This window comes from Homalodisca vitripennis, chromosome 4, assembly GCF_021130785.1.
Source record: "Homalodisca vitripennis isolate AUS2020 chromosome 4, UT_GWSS_2.1, whole genome shotgun sequence".
Taxonomy (NCBI): Eukaryota; Metazoa; Arthropoda; class Insecta; order Hemiptera; family Cicadellidae; genus Homalodisca; species Homalodisca vitripennis.
Window position 1 is genome coordinate 8,836,893 of NC_060210.1, and position 25,964 is coordinate 8,862,856.

Consider the following 25,964-nt stretch of genomic DNA (forward strand, 5'->3'; position numbering starts at 1 on the left):
ATTCCATGAGAATAAATATTTCAGTTATCACCAAATCTACCTACTTCTTCCGACTGAGCCAGAAAGCCTTTAACTGGTCTAGTAGTAGGTCTTTGAATTCACTCAGGTTCTTATCTTGCAGGCAAATGCTTGTGTCTTTACCAAATTGACCGGTAATTTTATTGTTAAGTTGGTTGCAACAGGCATCCAGTACCTTATCAGGTTTAACTCTTCACATTAAGAGATCTTGGCATATCAATCACTCATGACACCTATACAAATTCCATAATACATTCAAAGCACTAATACACTACAGACAACTACTGCTTACATAACAAAATTTAACTATACCATATAACAATGCCTTGGAAATGTGTTAACTAGCAAAGATAAGAACCAAATAATCAAGACTAATTTCTTAGGTGGCACAATTCTAGAAGATACACACAAAAGATTATTTTTTTAAAGTTAGATTTGGAAATAGACATCATTATGATAATGTTTTCTACACACACTGTTAAGGTAGAATTAAGTTAGCAATTTAAAGGTAAGTAATATAATTCTGTTTTAATGATCTTGCATTAATACCCCAACTTAATTTATATGTTAAGGCTTTACATAATATATTTCAATTAAAAAACAATTGTTATGTAACAATATTTATGAGTTGAGTTTATTGTTACACATCAGATGTGGGAAGCACAGTAAGTTACAATGTTCTTTACATTTTTCACATTCAATTTTTAACATTTTCTTTTATGCCATTCTATAATACTTTTTTTTTAAATAGAAAATTTGGAAACAGCAAGTAAAACATGATGAACTATGCGTTAGATTGTGTACTGTTACTAAATTAGATGAGAGACCAGAGAGAGGCATGGATAAATGATGTTTGAATTTCATTTCAACATGTGGATAATAATAATCAAATTAGCTAATATGGTAAAGTTTATCATGGGCATCTTTAATAAATATTAAAAATGCTCACATTTTAGTCTATATTGATTATTCGAACAGTGGCCTTGACTAAAAAAACCATAGGAACAACTGAACTCATAGTACTAAGAATTATCATTCAGCATTCATCATGGAATGTTTCCGTAACTAATTGTAGTTAACGTAGCTTAAACTATCTTGTCAACGTTCCACAGTAATAACAATATTTCAATGTAAGTTTCCACTGAAAGGTTCCTGCAAATTCTATTTAAGTAATAGACCTAGAAATAGTCTTTCAACTAACAGAGCTGTGTAAAAGTTCACTCAAATTCAATTATTTTAGTAAGTCCAGAACCCATAACTAGATCTGTAGTTTTTAAAAGTTAATTTTGATTATTAAGAGATAAAAATGGAGAATTTTGTTTTAAAATATAATTTGTTGGTCAACACGCTTAATGCTAATGTATAATTTTTGTTTTTTGCCTAAAGTTTGTTATTGATGATGGAAAGTTTGAAAGGATAACAGAATTTCGGACATTTTCCATCTTGTGTGTTACAGTCACCTTTTGTAACATATAACAATGGTAAGTGTCCAAAATTCTGATATAATTCTTGCTTGTCAAAGAGTATGAAATTATACATATTTGATAACTATTCTTAGAATATGGAGAGATCATTCAGTTATACTAATAGAATAACAGTTATTATTTATTGCTTTGATAGTGTGTGTTGCTATAGACAGATAGCATCATGTGGAGAAATGGAGGAGTGTGTCATCACAGCAGACGTGGTATCTTGTGCTTCAAGTCACCCAAGCCAGTTCACATTTAGGTCTCAACATACGACATAGTCATTTATTCTCTCAGATGTTTTATTTTTAAACTTAAACAGTGTTTTTTTTCAGAATGTGTTGAGTGTTTCAAGTTTAATATTGTAATTTGCTTTAGAAAGTTTAAAGTTTAATATTGTCATTTGCTTAAAAAAAACATTGAAATACGATAAAATTCACTGAATTCTGATATAGCAGACTTTTGTACAATGTATGTATGAAAAAATAAAATGAAACAAACACAATTCTGCACATTTTAGTTAACAAGTTTTAGTTTACAATAATTATTACTCTTTGTGTGTGATTACTTTATCAGACATATACGATTTTATATTTAGTATCAACAAATATGGTATTTTTGTGATTTCAATTTTTTCTACTTTAAATTACTGTAAATATTCTAATAGCATTGATTGAAAAAAGTTTAATCTATATTGTGAAGAAAAATTCCTAAAATTTGTAACCAGGCTATATCAGATCAAATTCTAAAAGAGCTATACTGTTGTGAAGTTTTGTAAAAGAAACTTTTTATGGTAATCTAAATTTCATATTTGTTGGTGTCTGTAATGCTAATGTAATATTTTTTTAACGAGGTAATCCATTTTGAGTCAGATGTATTCTTAATTGCAGTGGTAATTGTTGTGTCATTTTATTTTATAAATCTGTTTCACAATCTGTGGGATTTGATAGTTCTTTGTTCCATTCTATGATTAGGAAAGACTAGTGTGGACTTGTGTATATCCTGCTTTATTGAAAGTAAAACTTATACTTTTAATGGTTTTATTACAAATCAGACTTAGTATTTTCAATTTATTTTATTGATGTGATTTGTAAATTCATACTGTTGCTCTGCCCTTTAAATATTTTTGAACACTATGTGAATCATAAATGTATTGGTTTTGTAAAGGCCGGGGATTTGACACAGCTAAACCTGGAAGAGAGTGCACAATAAGCCGGATGGCTGAGAGGAAACTACCATGCCCAGGAAACCTGACCCTCTGGAAAAAAAAAAAAAAAAACATTGTTGGGTCCTGGGCTGAACGAATCAACTGAAAATAGGTTTGACCTTCTGTTAAATGTCAGTACTGATGCAGAGAAATTCTACACGTTTTGACATGGCAATGCAGATTACATTACAGGAATTTCTCTGCATCACTCGTTGGAGTGAGATTTGACGGAAGTTAAGAATATACTATTAGTATTATCTGAATAATTATAAAGTTGTAAAATTTCAGTGAGTAATATTGTAAGACTTATTTTGTAACAATTCAAAGGTCATTGTTATCATTGTGGTCTAAACTTTTTTTGATTGGTTGGTGTAATTTCGTCAGTCATCAAGTATTTAATCCTAGTAAGTTTCATACAAAATAAAATGGTATTACAAGTTTGCACAGTTTATTTTTGCAATATTTAATCCTTTTTTCAAATGTAAATTATTACATATAAAATATTGTTTTTATCCCTTTAGTTTGTTTTCATATGACAGTCACGGCATAGTGACAAATTCACTGCGGTGTAGACTTTTATTTGAACACCACGTTTATGTGTAGAGTGTATGGGATATATTGGTGGAAACTATTTCAAGCTATTATTTCTCTCACTCTATGGGAACGAATCATTTTATTTTTTTGTCACTGCTACAAGGTTTTTGTTGTTATATTCAGCTTCTTTTTCTTTCAATCAAGACTTAAATGAGCTGATCATTTCAACATTATAGCAGCATTGATGATAGTGATAAATGGTCAATTGTAAAACACAATCGGACAAGGAAGGCAAAAAATAAACTTAACAGGGTGTCAGCCGTCCCCATCGTTGAGACAAAGAACAAATACGGAGAACTAGCGTCGTTTGAGTCGGAGGATGTCCATGACACTGGGCGTGTGAAAAGTGTCTCTGGAGTGTGGAGGACGAGCCAGCAAGAGGATGCCATGACTCAATGTATTAAGTCTAAGAGGTGTAAGAAGTCAGGGAATGTGGAGAGCGACGTGAAACGGATGTCTGTCATTAGGGAATCTAATAGTAGCAAACGACAACGGTGTCGTAATTGTAAGTCAAGTAAGGACCCTGAACTCACGGACAGCCACCTTAGCCTAAGAAAAAATGTAAATAGTTTAAATAGTAATAGAGATTCTATACATAAAAAGAGTAGTCCCAATGTTGTAAATAATAATAATATGTATACGTCTACCTTGAAAAGTTGCCTGGTTATTGGGGATTCGTTACTAAGATTTTCAAGTAAACAATGTGTATATAGGGGAGCTACTGTTGATGTAAATCCTGGTGCAAAAATTTTAAACATAAAGAGAAAACTTAAAGATTATGTTCAAGTCCAGCCACCGGTTATTTATATTCATGTCGGCACAAATGATGTGGCTATGGGTTATAATGGTGGGGCTGGATATGATGGTGGTTGTGGCAAGAAAGAGGTTTTGCACAGGATGGCTGAGCTGCTGTATACTTGTAAGACTGAATTTCCTAATGCTAAGATAATTTTAAATAGCATCTTAAGGCGTCGGGATATCAATGACATAGCTCTAGATTATCTGAACGAGCAGTTGTTTTTGATGTGTAACAACTTTAATGTTGAATTTATTGATCTGTACAATTGTATTCGTAGGCACCACCTTGCTATAGACGAAAGGCACCTAAATAGGAGTGGCAACTTTGAATTGGGCCACATTATGCTCTCCACGTTACTAAAATCTACTTCTAAACGCTCACTTTCCGATTCGGTGGCTCCCATCCTCTCTAGCAATGCCCTGCAGCCCTTCCCTGTCGCTCCTAATCCTTTTGTGCCTTCCTGTGGGCCCACTACTGGGTTTCCCCGTGATCCTTCACCAGAGATTTCCCATGAGCCCTCTCCTGTGCGTTCAATAGCTTCTTCGGGAAACGGGTCGTACGGGGGGATGAAGGCGATCACCTAGACACTCTTAGGCTGGTACATCAAAATGTCCAGGGTATTATGCCTAAACTGGCCCAGATTGAGGTTATGGTGGATCTGCTCTCGCCTCAAATCCTATGTTTCTCAGAACACTTTCTGAGAGAATCAGAGATGAATATTTTTGTTTTGTCTGGGTTTAGGGTCGTGTCCAGTTATTGTCGGTCCGTTAAGGGGCGAGGTGGCGTGTGCATCTTGGTTCACGAGGGTCTGAGGCATTGTCATGCTGTTGACGTTTCGAGATTTTGCAAGGAGGGTTCTTGTGAGCTGGCCAGTGTTTCAGTGGATTTAAGCGGTTCTCAATATTTAGTTATCTCTGTTTACAGACCTCCACATTCAGATTTCAGTAACATTGAATTGTTCTTTAATTCTTTAACTGATTGTCTTGGTTCTATTTTGAAATCTGGCGTAAGGGTTCTTATTGCTGGTGATTTTAATATTGACATGTGTTCTGATAATGAAACTGCCAGACAACTGTCTCATCTCATTACTTCTTTTGGGCTTAGAGATACAGTAAAATCGTATACCAGGGAGTTTAATGGGTCTACGTCACTAATTGACAACATCTTTACGAACATCAATCCAAGTGAGCTGGTCACTCAAGTTGTCATAACGGCAGTATCGGACCACCATGCTCAGGTTGGTGATCTCAAGGTTAATGTGTCTCCTATGATAAATACTCCTAAGTTCAAACTCAAACGTCAAATTTCAGATAACAGCATCCATGTTTTAAGACACTTGTTGGCAAATGAAATGTGGGCTAATGTTCTTAGTGCACAAGATGTGAACTCCAAGTTCTCACTTTTCCTATCTACTTTTTCATATTATTTTAATTTAATTGCTCCTATAAAGAAGGTAAAATACCAGAAAACCAAATCTTTTACGAAGGTGGTTTTCAATAAAGATTTGCTTCAGCTCCAAGAGAAGGTGATCACTATGTATTCTCTGACGAAACACCTTGGTTCTGGACATCCCTTGCGAAAATCTTACCGTGATCTTAAGAAACAGTTTCGGACTAGAGTTCGCTCTGCTAAGGCTGGGTTGGTTTATAAACACATCACAAAGGCCAAGAACAAAAACAGGGCCGTTTGGAACATCATTAAGGACATTCAGCCCAACAAAAAGTCTAAGGATTTTACCTGTTACTCCATTAAGAATGAAAGTGGTTCCTTAGTGGTCGATCCGACTGTTATCTCATGTCAGTTTAATTCTTTCTTCACCCAGATGGGCGAACGTCTTGGAGGCGGTTCTTGGAATGTTGACGACCCACAACGAGTGTGTCATGCGATGCGGACAGTTGTACCTTCACTTTTCCTGTGGCCAACAGATGTTCGGGAAGTAATCGCAGTAGTAAAATCCTTAAAGCCCGGCCACACCTCAGGGGCTGATGGGATGTCTTCTAGCCTTCTGAAGGATGTTGCTGAGCAGCTGGCTTGGCCTTTGGCCCACATTGCGAATGCTACCTTCGAAAGTGGTGTATTTCCATGTATTTTAAAGCAAGCAATAGTTAAACCACTACTGAAAAAGGGAAGCCCATATGACATCGAAAACTATAGGCCCATATCTATCCTATCAACGTTTTCAAAAGTCTTGGAAAAGCTGTATCTTGTTCGTTTACTGTCGTTTTTATCGCATAATAATGTCATTTTTGAAAAGCAATTTGGCTTCAGACGTGGCTTCTCGACACTTGATGCCGTTTTTGACTTCATCAATCATGTTTCTATTGCCTTGGATGAACGTCAGCATTCGTTTGGTGTTTTCTTGGATCTCCGAAAAGCGTTCGATGTTGTCAATCATGGGCTCTTGTTATGCAAACTACAAAACCTTGGAATTAGGGGTGCCGTATTTGACTGGGTGTCTTCATATTTGATGGGGCGTAGCCAGGTAGTTGAAATTCCCTTTGTTGACCACTCTGGTTGCTTGAGTCATCGAGTATCCTCTGTGAAAACAGTGAAGTCAGGGGTACCCCAAGGCTCTGTCCTTGGCCCAGTCTTATTCCTATTATTTGTTAATGACATCTCATCTAGTGTGGGCGGAGGAAATCTGTGCTTATTTGCTGACGACACATCTTTCAATATGTCACATAAAAATAGGGAAAACCTGGAATATGATATTTTTGTACAAGGCAGCTGTCTTCTTCAATGGATGGAAGAAAATCACCTTACTGTGAACACTGCAAAGACGACATTCCTGGATTTTAATATTAGAGCACCCATGAATGGTGATAGTGGAAGTTCATCCATTATTTTAGGCGATTCCGTTATTAACTCGTCACAATTTACAAACTTCTTGGGTGTGATTTTGGACTCAAGCCTGAACTTTTACCTTCACATGGACAAGGTGTGTGGGAATTATGCAGCGGCATATTTTTATTACGTAGACTCTCCAGTTTTTCTAGTACTGAAATTCTTCTGGCTGGCTATTATGGGTGCATTTACCCACATCTTGCTTATGGACTTCCAATATGGGGCTCTGAAAACACAAAGACCCTATACATCTTTCGTTTGCAGAAGAAATCTCTAAGGATTGTATTAGGGCTGGCAAGAAGTCAATCATGCAGGGGTTTTTTTCCGATCAAACAAAATTCTTACATTCCCAAGCCTATACATACTCGAAACCTTAACCTTCTTTAAGAAAAATATGCACATTTTTACCTCTGATTCTCCTACTCATTACAACTTAAGAAACTCCATCTGTATACCTGTACCAAAACACCGTACCTCATTTTTTGAAAACCAGTTATATTTTTCAGCAATCAAATTATTTAATAGTCTCCCACTGGAAATAAAAGCAGAAACTGTTGTTAGCAAATTTAGAAAAAGACTTAGGTGTTTTTTGATTGATGGAGAGTTTTACTCTGTAAGAGATTATCTAATGTACAAATAAGATGTTTAGTTATTTTATCTTTTGTTTTTATTATTATTGTAAATTATTGACCATTGTCATGCAATGTTAATTGTTAATTGACAAATAAACACTTTGACTTTGACTTTGACAAGATATTCTCTGCTGTTTAGATAGGCTTGGATATACATGGTTTATGGTTTTTATTTTACAGTGTTAAAATATCAATAATTTTGTTACGTACTTTCTTGTTATTAATTTATTATATATTTATTTATAATTATTGTAACAATTGATAGTTAATACTTTTAACTGAAAAACATTAGATTCTTTAACAATTAATTAGAGGCGGCTCATAAGTGAAAATTAACCACATCAAAATAAAGAGTAAATAGTCTATATTGACTACAGGCAAACTTTTTTAGGATTTTATGGTTTCTTGCAAGAATTGCATGTAACGTGATGTAGTATAATGAATAAATTTAATTGAATTGAATTTGTTGAATCTAGTTAAAATATACAAAACTGAGATATAATTTTGTCATTACGTTTATAGGAAATATTTAGGCACCTTCAGGCAATTGTCACACATAAAAGATAATTTTAGTATTTGGCTGTAAGTAGTATAAACGCTGTAGGGTGTTCAACTTTTTTGCCAGATTCAGTGAAAATACAATTGTTTTGTTTGAAAGTACGGAATTGTGAAATTTCTCTGTTTTGAATATTAATATTTTGAAATACAGGGTCTGTATAATAAATCTTCAAAGTAGTCCCCATTGGAGTCGATAACACGCTGATACCGTATTTTCCAATCCCTGAACGCTCCCTGGAAGTCGGCAACCTCGATGTTGTCTAGAGCCCTCGTCGTAGCACATTGAACGTTTTCCAGAGTCCCGAACCGCATCCCCTTAAGGTGTCTCTTGATCTTGGGGAACAGAAAGAAGTCCAGTGGTGCCATATCCGGACTGTAAGGAGGCTGTGGCAACGTTGCCCTCGACTGTTTTGCCAACTGTTCGGTGACGAGCAGGCAGGTGTGCGACGGTGCATTGTCGTGATGGAGAATCCACGAATCGGCAATCTCCGGACGGACTCGGTGAACCCGGGCGGTTAGTTGACGGAGCACCTCTCTGTAGTACTGGCTGTTTACAGTTTGACCGGGTGGCACAAACTCTTTGTGAACAATGCCTTTCACGTCAAAGAAAGCAATGAGCATCGACTTCACCTTCGATTTGCTCATGCGCGCTTTTTTCGGTCGTGGTGACGCCGGTGTGTGCCACTCCGAACTCTGCCGCTTCGTCTCAGGATCATATTATTCAAAAACCCACGTCTCGTCTCCTGTAATAACGTGGTTGAAAAACTCTGGTTCGGTTTGCAGTCAATCAAGGATTTCCGAAGCGACAGCAACACGACGCTTCTTTTGCTCATCAGTCAGGTGTTTGGGTACCAGCTTCGCGCAGATCTTCCTCATGCCCAGATCGTTCTTAACACGTGAGAGATCGCGCCCGCGGCAGTTTGCCGCGCTTTTTTGATTTCTTTATATTTTCGTTTACACTGATGCCCCAGGATAACAGGGTCTCGTTTTATCCCTCCCAGTACATCCCTGCGCCTGACCTTGACAACTGTTAGTCTGTCGCCGGCTTTGTTTGTGAGTGGTGGAATTTTTGTTGTAGCTCTGCACCTGCCATGGCAATATGCCTTCACGCGATCTCTCCCGTAGTGCATTCTGTTAAATCTGCGAATATTGGAAATATTTCTAAATCTTCAATATTTTAATGTTTTTGTGTTTTTTGTAATGTTTTCGAATACATACATACACACTTCTTCAGTTAGCTTAGACGATAATGTCCACTGAAACTAAATTAGTAAACTTGTACTAATTTAGGGGTTTTTATATTTTAACTTTTTATGAAATTTAGAAAGAAGTATTAATTTTTCGTTAACATTTATAATTTTTCTTTGATATAAAATAGGTTTCTTCATTTGTACATAATATTTTATTGAATTAGTAATCTTTTGCCTAAATATTGATTTATTATTATATTATAACATTTTTGAGGCAATTTGTTTTGTTTTAAGGAAATATACATATTATAAAATTTATTTCTTCCTCATAATAAAATACTTTACTGTAATAAAATGTTTCATTTAAAAGCCTAATTTATATAATTGCGGCAAATTGCTCACACGCGACCTTTTTCGTACCAAAAAGTCACCAATTCCGAACCAAATATACAGTGTATTATAATAATATTTCTCTTTGTTAGAACTTAAGTGCCCAATTACTTTTATTAGTATATACTGAAAGACAGTAATAAAGACAACACAGTTTTTTTTTTAACTTTTCTCACCAAATTAAAGCTGCAATTTGAGTAAAAGACGAGCGTGAGCAATTTGCCGTTGCGCGACCTCTCGCGTCCGGGAAGTGAGTGCGATCTCTCGCGTGTTAATAATGTTTTGAACGGTCATCTTATAAATTCCGACCTCATCTGCGATAGCCCGAATGCTCAGACGACGATCATTGTTCAACACATCACGCACTTTTTGCACATTTGTGTCCGTGTGACTCGTTGATGGAGGACCGACGCGCTGTTTGTCATGGACGTCATCGCGGCCCTCCCAGAAATTTTTGTGCCACTGAAACACCTGAGTTCTGGACAGAGCATCCTCACCCTAAACCTCTTGAATCATTTGAAGAGTTTCCATGGTCGTATTCTTGAGTTTGACACAAAATTTAATGCTAAAACGTTGCTCGATCGTACTCTCCATTTTCACTCCGACGGGGTAACTGAACATGCACTCCGCTCTCGCTCGATACTAACTCTCCAAGCGCTTGGAGGCAACTGCTGCAGCCCGGTTCCCTTTCACTAGACCCCCACCACCACTACAGCACCAGATACCGGTTAGCAGACCCTTTGACGGAGCGGGGCAGGCTCAGTCCGGTTACTTATTATACAGACCCTGTAAATAGTAAAATTTTATTTAATTTGAATTAAGAGGATACGCAAGTTAGCTGCCTGTTGTTCATTTGAGGCTCTGCTTTCTTCAACATGCGGATACATTTTAAAACTGATAACACAGTTTAAAAAAAATAGGAACTCGTCCCAAATCCATTGATGTTTCACTTATATTTTATTGTCTTTTCAAAGTTTATGAGTTGTTTAAAATCCATTAATCTGGTAATATTAATGGCTTAATTTTATTCATTATACATTTTCCCATGAGAAACTCGATTTGAAATATCAATTATAAACCATTAGTACTCACTCTAATAATTATCACTATTGGGGAAAATGGTGTACTATGATTAACAATCAGAATCAGTAATACTTTATATAGTGTCAGAAAAATAATTTACGAGACAGTATTTTTAATAAAAACCTTTGTATGAACTAAGTATTTCAAAGCTAATTGCTTGTAATATTAACCTCACAGACTAAATTTAGTAATAGTGACTCGTATTAAGATTTAGATGTACACAATTTCCAAACTACTATTTATTACTAGCTGCACAGATATTGCATTCAGTTTCTGGTTGAATAAATTCTTTTAAAATTTCATTGCCACAGCCTGTATTCACTGATGACAAGAAAAATTACTTACTTACTCCCAGGGCCATTTATATCGGAGGTGATATTTAGCCGCACCAACAAAGCTCCTCCATCTTGAACGGTCCTCTGCATCTTCCTCTGAAGCGCCCACCTTCTCCATATCAGCCTTCACCTGGTTCCACCATCTCACTTTTGGTCTCCTACGGGGCCGTCTTCTTTCTGGGTTACCATACATTACCCTCTTCAGTTTGCATTCCTCTTCTCTTCTCAAAACATGGCCTGCCCAACGGAGTCTTCTGCACTTTATTTCTCCTATTACATCTGTACCATTGTACAGCTCCCTGATTTCTCTATTATGTTTTCTTCTCCATACCCCTTGTTCATATGATGGCCCATAAATTTTACGTAGAATTCTATTCTCGAAAACTAGAAGCTTGTTATGCTTCTAGATGTGTATATGCATGCAATAGGATACTTTCAACCAAATCTCTCTCTCACAAAACTAAAACTAGAATATACAAAACTAGAATGTCCAGTGCTTTTGTACGGATCCGAAACATGGAGGCTAAATGAGAAGGATGAGAAAAAGCTTCTAGACAAGAAAAATAGAAACGTTTTTTATTGTCCTTTTAGGATTGAAAAAGCAGCTCATCCTCAATCACTCACATGAGTGTAGGGGAACACTCATTGTACATTACTATGAATTCAGCAGACCAAGGGTGAAGTGTAAGGTCTTATTACTGGTTGTCATAAAAACTATCTCAGTCATGTTTGTAACTTGATTCCAATACTTAAGAACTATATTCTCTCTGTCATCTGTTAGACACTGACTGATTTTGGTTACAACAATATTGGTGGGATCAGTTACTGGTACAAAAGTTGAGGTGTTGCATTAACTCAGGACTCTGGACATTGGAAAGGGTGCCGGTACTGATGATGTGCCAGCATCCCTGCTTAAGTACTGTAGGTACATTGTAACCAAGCCTCTTGAACAGTTTGTCAATGAGTCTCTAGGGGAGGAAATTGAAATTTTTCCCCAAATTATCAAGCCTGGTTATGTTGTTCCTATTTTTAAGAGTGGTTGTCCTGTCAATTCTAGGGAAGATTCTGAAAAGTCTTGTGTCCCACCTTTTGAACCATATCACTCCCTAGATTACACAAGATGCCAAGGTTAGAGATATCCCTCTCCTGCAGTGGACATAAATGTGTTACCATAATGCAAGTTACAGCATTGTTTTTTTTTTGCAATGACCAGATTGTAAGGCTCGAGATAAAAAATTTCTAACTAGGATAAAGTTAAAATAATATATTAACATACATTTAATATTCTTAGCTCTTGATCCCAAAACTTCGTTCAAGACCATTGTTTTAGGTTTACAACTGGTAGCTTACAAATGTGTATGTTAGGAGGGTAAAGTGATAAACACAAAAACAGTATAACTTCTCAACAACCAAGTTGGTGGCTAATGATGGGTGGACGATAGGCCCTGATTTAAAAACAGGTGGCACGTGGTAGGTAGCGGATCGGATAATTATGGCCTGTATGTGATTGCCGTGAACACTTGTAGTTGGTGGCTTTCGCCACAGTGCCTGCTAGTTTGTCATCACTGCTCTGTCTGTCATTGGGGCTGTGCGTATTTTTTGTTGTTTAAGTCTGATCAAAAAAAATGTTTAAGTTTGAGCTTTTGTTAGATATGTTTGCTTCTAAAGCAGAATAAATGTGGAAAGTGTATATGTATATATTTAAATGTAGCGACCAACCAAACAGACGGTTTAATACCATTGTTTTATAGTGCAAATACTATCAGAGGATTATCATGTTACCTTATTTGTAATCGTTTAAATAAAGCACTTTTTCTTCTTCTTCTTGTTTAAGTCTGATCATCAACCACATACTACCATCATCAACTACCCATCTCATTGTCTCGTGTGATTTTGTCCGTTTTTGAGTATGTTACCATGGTAAAAAAGTTAAGTGGTTGCTGAATATATTACCAAAACTCCACCTCTAATAAATAAAGACATTTTGTACAAAAAACGCCCTAGTAAAAGCCAGAGTGACGAACGTGAACTACTTAAAAATAGGAACATTCTTTACTCATTCAATGTCCCCCTACCTATGAATGTCAAGGTGGCTCAACAAGACCTTCGACTTCTTCATCGACCTTATCTAACTTTACACACTAAAAAAAGTTAAGTTAAATTCAGCACTTAAGAATGTTACTGAACAATGTCCAGAATGAAACATAATATTGGATTTTTCTATATCTACAATGACGGTAAAAGAACATTGTCCCAAAATATGTTTAAGAGCACTCTTCCTAATGGAGATATTTTTAAAGAGATATTTTACAATACTCACAGTCAACTGGGAAACTATTTATATTCAATGCTATTTATTTCAGCCAGATAATGCAGCAATACGTTTTTCTAACGATTGTAGTGACGAAACACAGCTACAAACTACTCAAACATCATGAACATTCTCACGAACATGTTCATAATATTCTTACTTAGGTCACCTGTCAAAAATAATGCATGTTGATAAAATTATGTTCACACAGTATGAAGAAGAGTTAAACTACTAGCAAAGCGGCTGATAGTGTTCAGCCGGCACCGGACAACCTGCTTTTGAGTGTCAGAGGTCCACCAGCTCCTGGAAGCTTACTGCCATCTAATGACCCCCTGGTCCCTGGTGGCTCACCAGCACCAAGTACTTCAACACCCCTTATGAGTAATCAAGAGGCAAATGGTTTGAGTTTTCATTCAGTGACTACAGACAGTTTTGTTTTTTCGGGAAACGACTTCCCTCCAATACCATACTCTCAGTTACAAGTGGAAATGGGATCCCCACGAACCAAGGCCTTAGGGGAAAAGACTTTATAAATGTTCCTAATGCTGGGTTTAAGGTTGTGCATATTAACTTGCAATCTATTCGCAACAAGCTTGAAGACTTTACTCTCCTTCTACATGAACATGACTTTGATGTTGCCCTTGTCAATGAGCACTGGCTATCTCCACACGAGGTACCCCTGTACGTCCCTCAAGGCTACAAGTGGGCTGCTACCTACTGCCGACCTCAACAACACTATGGTGGTGCTGCCGTGCTGGTTAAGGAAGACATTTGTGTTGCGGAATTGAATGTTGATGAGTTTTGTAAACCTGGTGTTTTCGAAGTTGCTACCGTAAAATTAGAAAGTAAAGAACCAGTAATTTTAATATCACTGTACAGAACACCAAGTTCTAAATTATCAATGTTTTTAGAGGTACTTGAAAATTTTTTAAGTAAAGTTCTGGATAATTCTGACCATGTTAAAGTAATTTTAGGGTCTGATTTTAATGTATGTACATTAAGTGATTCAAAGGAGAGTAGAATGCTTAACAACTTGCTTAAGTCTTTTGACCTCCACTTAACAAATTTTACTCCTACTAGGGGTAACTACTGCCTTGACAATCTGGCAACTAATATTAGATTACAGTCCAACATAGGCTGCTTTAAAGTATCTGACCATGATTTTATCTGGTTAAATACAGATGCCATAGTTGTAAAACAGCCTGAACATGTCCCAAAAATAATTCGCTTTAGGCTAATGGGAAAAGGCAATATTGATCAATTTGTCAGTAGTTTAAATAATCTGAACTGGCTCAGATTGTTTGAGGTTGAAGATGCTGGTGCTGCCTTTGATCATTTTATGGATGTTGTATGTACTAACTTTAATATTTATTGTCCTTTAAAAAATAAAAAAGTAAATTTAATTAATGGTAGAAGCAAGAAAACAAATAATAAATGGTTTACACCTGAACTAAATAGGGTTAGGAATACTATGATAAATTTGTACAATAGGTATAAGTATACTAAGGATACTAGAGACAAAAATTGTTATTTAAATTGTAGGGCAACTTATAGAAATCTTATCAGGAGGGCTAAGTATAAGTATAATGAAAACCTGATCAATAATGCAACAAACAAGTGTCAAACTGCTTGGAAGGTAATTAAAGACGAAGTTGGTGTAAAGAAACAGCAACCTTCTTCAATTTCAACAGATACGTTTAATGACTACTTTGTTAGTGTAGGTGAATCTGTTGCTAAGGATGGTCCAAACAGTAGTGGCAATTCTGTGAAGCATAGTCATATTGACTATATGAATAATGTCAACGAAATAAAATCTAATCCAGATGCTAGACAGGCCTGGGATCCAGTGTCAGAGGCAGAGGTGTTACATATAACTTCTAACTTGAAAGGTTCTACTAGTCAAGACTACTATGGTCTCTCAAACAAGATGATAAAGTGTATAATGCCAGCAATTGTATCTCCTGTTACGTATCTAATAAATAAAATTTTAGATCAAGGAATATTTCCTGAAAGTTTAAAAGTTACTAAAGTTATCCCAGTTCAAAAGAAGAAGAATGTAGATGAACTTGCTAATTTTAGACCAATTGCTCTGGTACCAATCTTTTCTAAAATTATTGAGCACTTTATCAAAAGACGACTATATTCTTTTTTTGTACAAAATAATTACTTTACGAATGCACAATTTGGTTTTTTAGCTGGTAAGTCTACCATTGATGCAGTTGAAAAGGTTGTTACTGAAGTTCTCAAGGCATTTGAAAAAAATTCTTTCTTGGCTTTGACTCTGTTAGATTTGAGAAAAGCTTTTGATATTATATCGCACAAAATACTGCTTAAAAAGCTCTCTAAGTATGGTGTAATGGGCAAAGAATTAAACCTTATACGTTCGTACCTTGTGAACAGAAAACAGGTGGTTGTAATGGGGGATCAGGTGTCTCGTATGCGGGAAGTGGTTAGAGGTGTTCCCCAAGGGTCTGTTTTGGGGCCACTCCTATTTGTCATTATGATTAATGATCTTCCATCCAACCTCCCCCATCAGTCTGTCCTCTTTGCAGATGATACATCAGCACTGGTTAAGGGTTACTCTCTGGATTATGTGAAACGTGAATCTGCTCTATTAGTGGAAAGGGCTGGTGACTGGTTCTCAGCAAATGAGTTAATACTTAATGATGATAAGTCAGAACAAATCATCTTTACATTAAGGAAAGTAGATGGAGAGTTAGTCAATCAGCATGTCAAGTTGCTCGGTATTCATCTAGACTCAAAACTTAGTTGGCATTATCATACTGAGCAGCTAATTACTAAACTATCTAGAGTGTTATACTTATTGTTTAAGCTTAAGTATAATGTTGATTCTGATTGTTTGCGTATGGCCTATTTTGCATTTTTTAATTGTCACTTGAACTATGGCATATTGCTATGGGGAAATAGTCCTGGAGCTAACGATGTATTTTTATGCCAAAAAAGGGCAATTCGAGTTATGGCTGGTATAAGTCAGATAGAAAGTTGTAAGCCATATTTTATTAGTTTTAAGATTTTAACTGTACCTAGCTTGTATATATTGTGTAATTTATTATATGTTAAAAAACATTTATCTGATTTTGTTGAACGCAATGTGTATCATAGCCACTATACTAGGAACTGTGATAATCTTAATTTACCAAGTACCAGACTCCAAAAAGTGATAAACAGTCATAAATATATGCAAATTAAATTGTATAATAGTTTACCTGAATATGTAAAAAAAATTAAGTATTAATGTATTCAAAACAATAATTACAAGTTTTTTGGTGAGGACTGCACCATATTCTATTGAAGATTTTTATCATTATTGTAGTTATGACAATTTGTATACTGCATAGTATATTTAGTATTAGTATGACAATGTCTATTGCTTGTAATATAGCCTAATGACAAATAAAGATTTGAATTTGAATTTGAAGTATACTCTCAAAAATAGTTTCCATTGTTTTTTAGCAGTTAAGGGTTTACCTTTCTAAGGAGATCTTTGAGTATTTTGGATCAACTTCAAATGGTTTTTATCTTAGATGTCTCGTGTCAATTAGTGAATAATGACCCTTTTCTTGCCCAATATATTGGGAAATTTGTAAAAAAAAGGGCAAACCCCATACATTTCTTCTCAAATATGTAATGAATTTATTTAAGTTAAGTGGAGCTGTGTGTTTAAAACTTTAGTTAATGAAGTAAAAGAAGCTAGGTATTACTCTCTAACAGTTGATTTGATGCCTGATTGTTTATATGCTGACTAGTTGGATATTGTTTTACAATACATATCTCAAACACAGGCAAAGCCTGTAGAATGACTCGTTAACACATCACGTGCGGCGCTGTCTGATATTGGAGCCAGGTGAATGAATCCTAGGAATGGGGGGGATGTATTAGTTATATTTAGTATTAAACATTGTTTGTACCATTTTGTACTAATCACAATTCTTGATTTGTTATAGATACAGAAAGCCGGCACCAAGATGGCACTGATGTTTATATTACCTCCAAAAAACTCAAGTTGCTATTTGAAATGACTCCTGACACCAAGACCAACAATTTTGTCAGTGAAGTTCTTCGTGTCATTGAGTGTAAGTTGATTTTATACTTTAATTAGCTAAAGTTTAATTTAGTTGAACATTTTAAGGGATGTGATACTTAACCAATGATACATTAAGCCAATGGCGTAATGTCGCGGGTACAATGGTTATCTTACGATAACCGGACAAAAAAACATTGAGTGTGGCTGCTGCTTGGTTGGGTGACCGATGAGCAATCCTGTCTTTGCAAGCAGCCTGCTTGCCTGGCCGTTGGTGGTGGTTCGGAAGTCACCTTTAAGCCGTTAGACCCCAGGATAAGGTTATAGAGGGCATCTAAGCCCTAACACCGCCTGATCAAATAAGACATCTTTACTTTTTTTATACTTATACTTTATATAAGTGATACTCTTCAGTGTTGTTTAATTATCAAACTTTTTCTTTAATCAGTTGTTCAGTGCTTTTTAAATATATATTTATCCATGTTTTATAAATAAAATGATGAATTTGTGTTAAAAGTTCATTGGTGATGAGGAACTCAAGAACAAATAACTTCAAGAATTACCATAAACTTAAAAGTCTGCGCAACTGTTCACTCCTCAGTTGGAAAAAATGAAAGAAATGGTTATGTAACTTTTTAATATTTCACAAGCGACTGAAGATCCCAAGGATGCTAAAAATTATAAATTGGCCAAGATCAATTACAAGGGTACTCTAAAACAAGCTAAATTTCATGCTAACCAAGAATTTATTCAGTCCTCAAGCAACACTTGCAAAGCTGCGTGGCAAATTATAAAACATGAGACTCAACCGAAACAACAACATGCTACTCCGGATGCTGATTCTTTCAACGAACACTTCATTTCGGTAGTGGATGAAATTCGAGAGAAAATCCCCGCAGCAAATCCAAAGCCAGATGAGCTCCTAGAGGTGCAACACTTACCCTCACATCAGCCTCTCGCCTGGCAGCCTATAGAGTATAGTGATACTGTGAAAGTAATTTTAAAGTTAAAAAGTTCCAAAAGCTGTGATATTTATAATGTTTAAAATAATTTAGTGCAATTGGTGTGCAGTGAAGTGAATGTCCCTCTCACCATGTGTCTAAATGCAATGCTTAAAGAGGGAATCTTTCCTAGTAAATTAAAAGTGTCAAAGGTTGTGCCAATCTTTAAGAAGGGTGATCATTGATCATGATCAAGAAGTGTTAAACCGTATAGGCCTATCTCTCTGGTACCAGTTTTTTCTAAAGTCTTTGAAGCCATCATTAAAACCCAGGTTAACTTATATTTTGAAACAAACAATCTCTTTAGTCATAGTCAGTTTGGTTTTAGAGCCGGGATGTCGACAACCGATGCAGTTGGGGGACTTGTTTCGGGCATCTTGGCTGGTTTTGATGCAGGCTTTGACACCTGCGTAGTTCTATGCGACCTCTCCAGGGTCTTCGACTGTGTGTCGATCACGACATCCTGTTGAGAAAACTTGAATTCTATGGTGTAATAGGAATTCAAAATTCGTTTAAATCCTACCTCAGTTATCGGCAACAAAACATTTTTACTAATGGCAATCTTTCCAAATCTTCTGAGGTAAAGTTTGGCGGCCACAGGGATCAGTTCTGGGCCCTACTTTATTTCTAATTATGGTTAACGATCTTGAGTACAATGTGAGTTATAAATCAGTAATGTTTACTGATGATGTCACTTTTTTTACAACAGTAAATAACCAGAATGAAAGAGAGCTTAAACTAAGATGTATGATTGATGACGCAGATGAATGGTATAAATCAAATGTTCTGTTGTTGAATTTAGAAAAAACTCAAAATATTGTTTTCTCCTTAAGACTTCAAGCTGATTGTAATGATAATGTGGTTAATTTATTAGGTATCACTCTGGATTCAAAGTTGACCTGGTATTCTCATATAAATAATATATGTAAAAGATTGAGCAGGGTCATATATCTCTTGTACCATTTGAGGCACTGTGTAGACAAACACTATCTTAAAATGGTTTATTTTGCCCTGTTTCAAGGTGTAATTACATATGGTCTATTATTATGGGGTAACTGTAGCAGTATAAATGAAGTATTGATTATTCAAAAGAAAGCAGTCAGAATTCTCAACAACACCCATTGTCTTGAGCACTTTAGACCCTTCTTTATTTGTAGTAAAATACTAACTGTTGTAAATCTATACATTTGATCTTGTCTACTTTTTACAAAAAATAATGTTAAGGATTATGTCCTCAATGAGCATGTTCACTTTTATGCTACTAGAAATTCTCACCAAATTCATGTACCTTTTGCTAGGTTAATTAAACCAAATTCTCTTATGAAATTGTTAGCATAAGGCTATTTAATAGACTGCACATTTCTGCTCATTATAGTAGCTTCAATAGTTTTAGAAATATTTTATACAATTGGCTGTTGCTTGTGTGTGATAGTAAATTTACACAAAATAATTTTTCGGATGGTTTAATTGCAAAAAAGCGTTCCAAAAATCGGCAAACTACAACAAGTTTTTCAGGCTCAGGATTTGAGATCTTGGAAAAATGACACTTATCAAAATCTTTCATTTCAGTGCTTAGCAAGAAAAGGAGTGGTGTTCAGGACTTCTCTTGGCTCAACAAGTACAACCCGGCGACTCAAGGTGTTGATGAGAATGCAGAAGATGCTCTGGCTGACCATGTGAGTACATCATTATTAGAAATCTCTGTTATTTATTAATTATCTTTCATACTGTTACACTTTTAAACATTTAACCCTTCGTACGCCACTAATAAATCCATTAACTTTCCTATAACGCCAAGACAAGTAAAAAAATTTTGTTTCTTTAAGTTCAAATCTAATAACTAAATTATAAAAAGTAGAAGCAAAAAAGTATAAAACGGCATTTTACTTAAAATTAGCGTATTTATTGATAAAAATAAAAAATAAATATTTACAAAACTCGTGACCCCTGAGGAAGCATTAATACACGCCACGGATATGTTTGGTTATGGCTTTGTAGTACACATAGAACTGACGAGCAGGTGGTCGGAGTTAGACAAAGGGCACTCCCCTCCCCTTGCCTCAGACTGAAGGTTGTTTATAAATAAGGCAACTGCGATAAGCACGGAGCGTGCACCAGGCATTTTGAAGGTCTATTGTGAACTAAAAAACTCTCCAAGAGACATAATCTATAATATCAAATATCACTGTATTTGGCATTTTGGTCAAAGTCTACCATTCTAATATATCCGTCTACGGCGTGGGAAGGGTTAAAATTGAATAATTATATATTAATGCCAAATATTATGTCTTAAGTGCTTAACCCTGTGGTTGTTTATACCCATGGTGATGGGCCCATTTTGATTAAATGCACACATGTCAAAAACAATTCTTAAACAGCTAAAAATTTGATTATGGATTCATTTTGTTGTATATAATGTTATTCACTGTACTCTAAGGAATCAGAAAATAATGTTATAAGAGCATCTACCCAAATATGATAACCCTGTTGTGTGTATTCTGTTGAATTTTAAAGTTTACTATTGCAAAAAAATTTCTAATTCTCACCACTGCTTTACTACAAAAATAATAATTGAAAAGGTGAAATAGCCATTTTGTTCTCTTTTATATTCGACATTTCGTTCATATATCGACTACCAAAATATTTGATTAGATCCCAGATGGGATGCACAAATAATACTCTAGACTTTTCGGGGTTACAGCACTATTCTAAACATTAGATTTGGACAAGTATTGGGAATTATTTTTACAAAAAGTGCTTACATAATCAACGTGCTCGAGATGATATCATCGGATGATATAATTGCCACGGCCGATACTATTATCACCGCAATAGTTAAAGTATTGTTAGATCAATACTAGTGTTTAATAATAATGAGCTATAAGTAATATGTTATGATTCAGCTGCTGTTAGACAGTCCTGAGATGGCGGTACCCTCTCGCCAGAGTATTGCCAAGGGCCATACTCCCATCGCGGCCCGTGAGAGCGTTATCCGCTATCAGATGGCCATGAAGGAGGATGACTACACTTACACCCAAACTCTTAGGTAGGTTAGAATTTTCAGTAGAAGTACAAAAATACAAGCTTATCTCACCGTTTGTCTTTTTGTTGTCTTTCTAATCAGATATCTTGGTTCCAGGGTATTTATTGGTACTTGGAACGTTAATGGACAACCTCCAACTGTGTCGTTGGTGGAGTGGTTAGCCTCGGACCCTGAGCCTCCAGACATCTATGCGGTTGGTTTCCAGGAGCTGGACCTCAGCAAGGAAGCCTTTCTCTTCATGGACACTCCTCGCGAAGAAGAATGGAAGTTAGTCCAATTTGCTTACATATTACCAAATTATGTGTGGTGTTGTGGTGTGCTACAAGTATATTTGTGCATATTTCATGACATAATAGACACCCTATATTTTATTTAATTACATCTATTTTATTAATTATTTATTTGTTAATCTGTTGAAACTTCAAGGCCAGGATGTGCAAACAGCGTCATAAGATTTTTGGTTAATGGTGTTCAACATTCCGGAGCCCAGTGATGATTTTACATTTCAGTAAATGCGGTTCTTCTGTTGTACTAGATAAGCCCACTTTACAGTGTATGTATAGAAACATCTTAAGTTAACCTGTTGGGGAGTAATGACGGCTATAACCGTCATCCTACCTAGTGTATACTAGAGTAAGCAAAATTATCCTTAATGAACTCCAGGGAGTAAAGAAAAATTTTTTGTTGTTTTCATTCAAAATGTATTGAAACCTAACAAATATCATAATAATGCAATTTTTGGATCTACAACTTGATAAATTTATACATTTTGTTTTTTTTTAAGAATTTTACAAATGTATGATAGTGTTCAAAACACGGGTACACACAAAGTGCTACTTCACATTTTGTGCACTCATAAGCAGTTTCTTTCCTTTTACGCTCACCCCGTGTTGTATTTGAACACACAAAGCAGCGTTTTAGCTTCCTTCGGCCATTTTCCCTTACTGGTAGTGGGCGGGGGAAATGGCGACCTGACAAGCGTAGCGGCTGCTGGGCTCCGCCAAAGGGACACGTCACAGCTGCGGCCTCTTCTCTTGGTGCAACATGTGCTTCCAGTATCATAGACATAGACATAGACATAGACATAGACATAGACATAGACATAGACATAGACATAGACATAGACATAGACATAGACATAGACATAGACATAGACATAGACATAGACATAGACATAGACATAGACATAGACATAGACATAGACATAGACATAGACATAGACATAGACATAGACATAGACATAGACATAGACATAGACATAGACATAGACATAGACATAGACATAGACATAGACATAGACATAGACATAGACATAGACATAGACATAGACATAGACATAGACATAGACATAGACATAGACATAGACATAGACATAGACATAGACATAGACATAGACATAGACATAGACATAGACATAGACATAGACATAGACATAGACATAGATATTTATTTGTACAAAACGTTCTTTACATGTTTTTTTACAATAGTGAACTGGTACATTGTCATAATATACAATACATACTAAAGCCTTATAGTAATTTTATTATGTTACAGTAAAATTTAGTCAGAAAAATAACAAACACTTGATTTTTATTTAGAATTAACTAAGGAGGTTTAGCTGTAGTTCATCTATTTCATATATAGCTTTGTCAATAAGAACAGTCTTTAATTCATTTTTAAATTTTCCTATGGTCATTGACTTAAATGTTAAGGGTAGGTTATTGTACAATATCAACCCCGAATACAAAGGGCTTTTTTCATAGAATGTTGAGCGATGGAGGGGTATTCTAAAATTAGCGTTATTTCGAGTGTTATAATTATGTTGAAATCTTAGATCTTCTATTAGTTGGTCTTTGCTTAAATGGATATAAACCAACAACTCATATATGTACAAACTGGTTAAAGTTAATATTTTTTTATTTCTAAACAAGGATTTGCAAGGTGCTCGAAAATGAGAATTTGTCATTATTCGGATAATTCTTTTTTGTAATCTGAAAACTGCTTTAATGCCAGGAGCTAGACCCCATAACACAATCCCATAACTAAGAATTGATTCCACATAACCATGGTAAACAGATTTTAGAACGTCAAATGAAACATTTTCTCTTAAGTGCAAAAATATAAAAGAAATGGATCTTAGTTTTGACAAAAGGTCATTTAGATGAGCTTTCCATTTAAAATTACTATCAATTTTAATTCCCAAGAATTTATGTGAGTCAACTAAATTTGGGAAGTTAAAATTGCCATTTTTATTATTTCTAATACCAAACTTTATTACTTGGGTTTTATCTATAAGTATTATAATTAAGTTTTAAACCATTGGAATGAAACCAAGAATCCAAATCATCCATCACTTCTGAAAGAGTGATTATTAGTTCTTCACTAGTAGAGCTTTTGATAATAGCTGTTGTGTCATCAGCAAATAATATTAAATCTTTGGTAATAGATCTAGGAAGATCGTTTATAAAAATTAAAAAGAAAAGAGGACCCAAGATAGAACCTTGTGGCACTCCCACACTATTACTTTTCCAATTTGAATACACTTTATTGTAGTTCTCTTGAATAACTGTTCTTTGTTTCCTTTTTGTTAGGTAAGACTTTAGAAGGGACAAACAATTTCCACCAATGCCATAGTCATGTAGCTTTAACAGTAAGACCGAATGATCTACACAATCAAACGCCTTAGACAGATCACAGAAAATACCGGCTGTATTCCGTGACCCGTCCAGACCATGTAATATGCTGTTTGTAAATTCTGTCAAAGCTGATTGAGTATTCATGTTTTTTCTGAACCCGAATTGTTTATCGTAAAAGAGTTTGTTTTTTTCAAAGTAATCAACTAATCTAGAGTGAATAATCTTTTCAAATATCTTTGAGAAATTGCTTAGAACTGAAATAGGTCGATAATTATTTAAATCTAACTTCGAGCCCTTTTTAAAAACTGGAGTAACTTGAGAATACTTTAATCTATCAGGAAAAATCCCTTCATTTAAACATTTATTGATTATTTGTGTCAATGGTTCTGAAATGATATCAACAGAGATTTTAATTAGTCTTATTGGTATCCCATCCCACCCTACAGAAATTTTATTTTTAAGACCTAAAACACATCTCCTGATCTCATCAACTGTACAAGGTTCAAGATTGTGCAATGCAACCCTCTCTTCAGTACAAAAATTTCTTAATGAATTATGAATTCCTTTTACAGTAGCCTTTGGAACACTAATTTTTTGTACAATGTTAGAAAAATAATCATTAAAAAGTTCAACAATTTGAGCTGGATTACTTATTTCCGTGTCATTTGAATCTATTAAAGTAATTTTATCTTCTCTGTTTTTATTATCTTTACCGAGTACTTTATTCACAACATGCCAGGCAGCCTTGCATTTATTTTCTGAGTTCTGTATAAACGAGGAGTTTGCCCTTTTCTTTGCCTCAATAACTACTTTTTTGAAAATCTTTTTGTAGGATTTAACATAACTTAGAAATTGTATACTTCTACTGAATTTTGATTTCCAGTGAAGTTCACGTTTTCTTTTTGCTGATATTTTTATTCCTTGTGTAATCCAATGTAAAACTACTTTTTTTCTTTTCTGTTTAACTTTAACAGTTTTTGGAACAAAAGCAGACTCATAATGTCTTAAAAAACAAGTTAGAAAGTTATTGTAGCTTTCCTCGGCATTTATAATTGGGCTTACTGTTAAATCGTCACAATTTTTTAGTGATTCCATAAAAATATTAATTTGTTTACTAGAGAATATCCTTTTCCTTACCAGTATTTCTTTAAAGCCTAGCTTTTCTATTGTATTTTGTGGGATATTTAAAAAAATCGCATTATGGTCAGAAAGACCTAGGTCAATATTCATTTTGGCTATAACATCATATCCTTTTCTAGTTAATACGAGGGCTGTTCAGAAAGTAACCTCCGGTCGATTGAAAAAAATACACCAAGTTAAGTAAAAATATTTTAATATATACATCTTACAACTACATCTTTGCACTATTTTTCGACATAGTCTCCATCACGATTGAGGCACTTATCGTATCTCTTCACAAGCTTTGAAATTCCTTCTGCATAAAAATCACCCGCCTGTGCCTTGAGCCAGCCTGTGACCGCATCTTTGAGCTCTTCGTCGTCATCAAACCGCTGGGACCCGAGCCATTTCTTCATATGCATGAAGAGGTGATAGTCGCTTGGCGCCAGATCTGGGCTGTAAGGTGGATGGTTGAAAACGTCCCACTTGAAGGACTTAAGAAGGGCTGTTGTTCTGCAAGCAGAGTGAGGACGGGCGTTATCGTGCAAAAAAACGATACCGGAAGTCAGCATACCACGGCGTTTGTTCTGTATAGCCCGTCGTAATGTTTTTAGTGTTTCACAGTACACGTCTTGATTAATGGTCGTCCCACGTTCCATGAATTCAACCAACAACACCCCTTTGGCATCCCAAAAC

At 35.4% G+C, this 25,964-nt stretch overlaps 1 protein-coding gene across 2 annotated transcripts in view; it reads left to right on the forward strand.

Annotated features, from left to right (window-relative positions):
- Positions 1–25,964, forward strand: part of LOC124358939 (inositol polyphosphate 5-phosphatase OCRL-like) — an 87,399-nt gene that overhangs the window by 2,805 nt on the left and 58,630 nt on the right. The window contains exons 2-6 of one of the 2 annotated variants that reach the window (XM_046811215.1): positions 1,654–1,955; positions 17,393–17,521; positions 20,040–20,146; positions 21,374–21,516; positions 21,610–21,780. In XM_046811215.1, the coding sequence (XP_046667171.1) occupies positions 17,464–17,521; positions 20,040–20,146; positions 21,374–21,516; positions 21,610–21,780 (479 nt within the window). In that variant the 5' untranslated portion in view covers positions 1,654–1,955; positions 17,393–17,463. The remainder of the gene's footprint in view (positions 1–1,653; positions 1,956–17,392; positions 17,522–20,039; positions 20,147–21,373; positions 21,517–21,609; positions 21,781–25,964) is intronic. The other variant, XM_046811214.1, reaches the window with a different exon arrangement.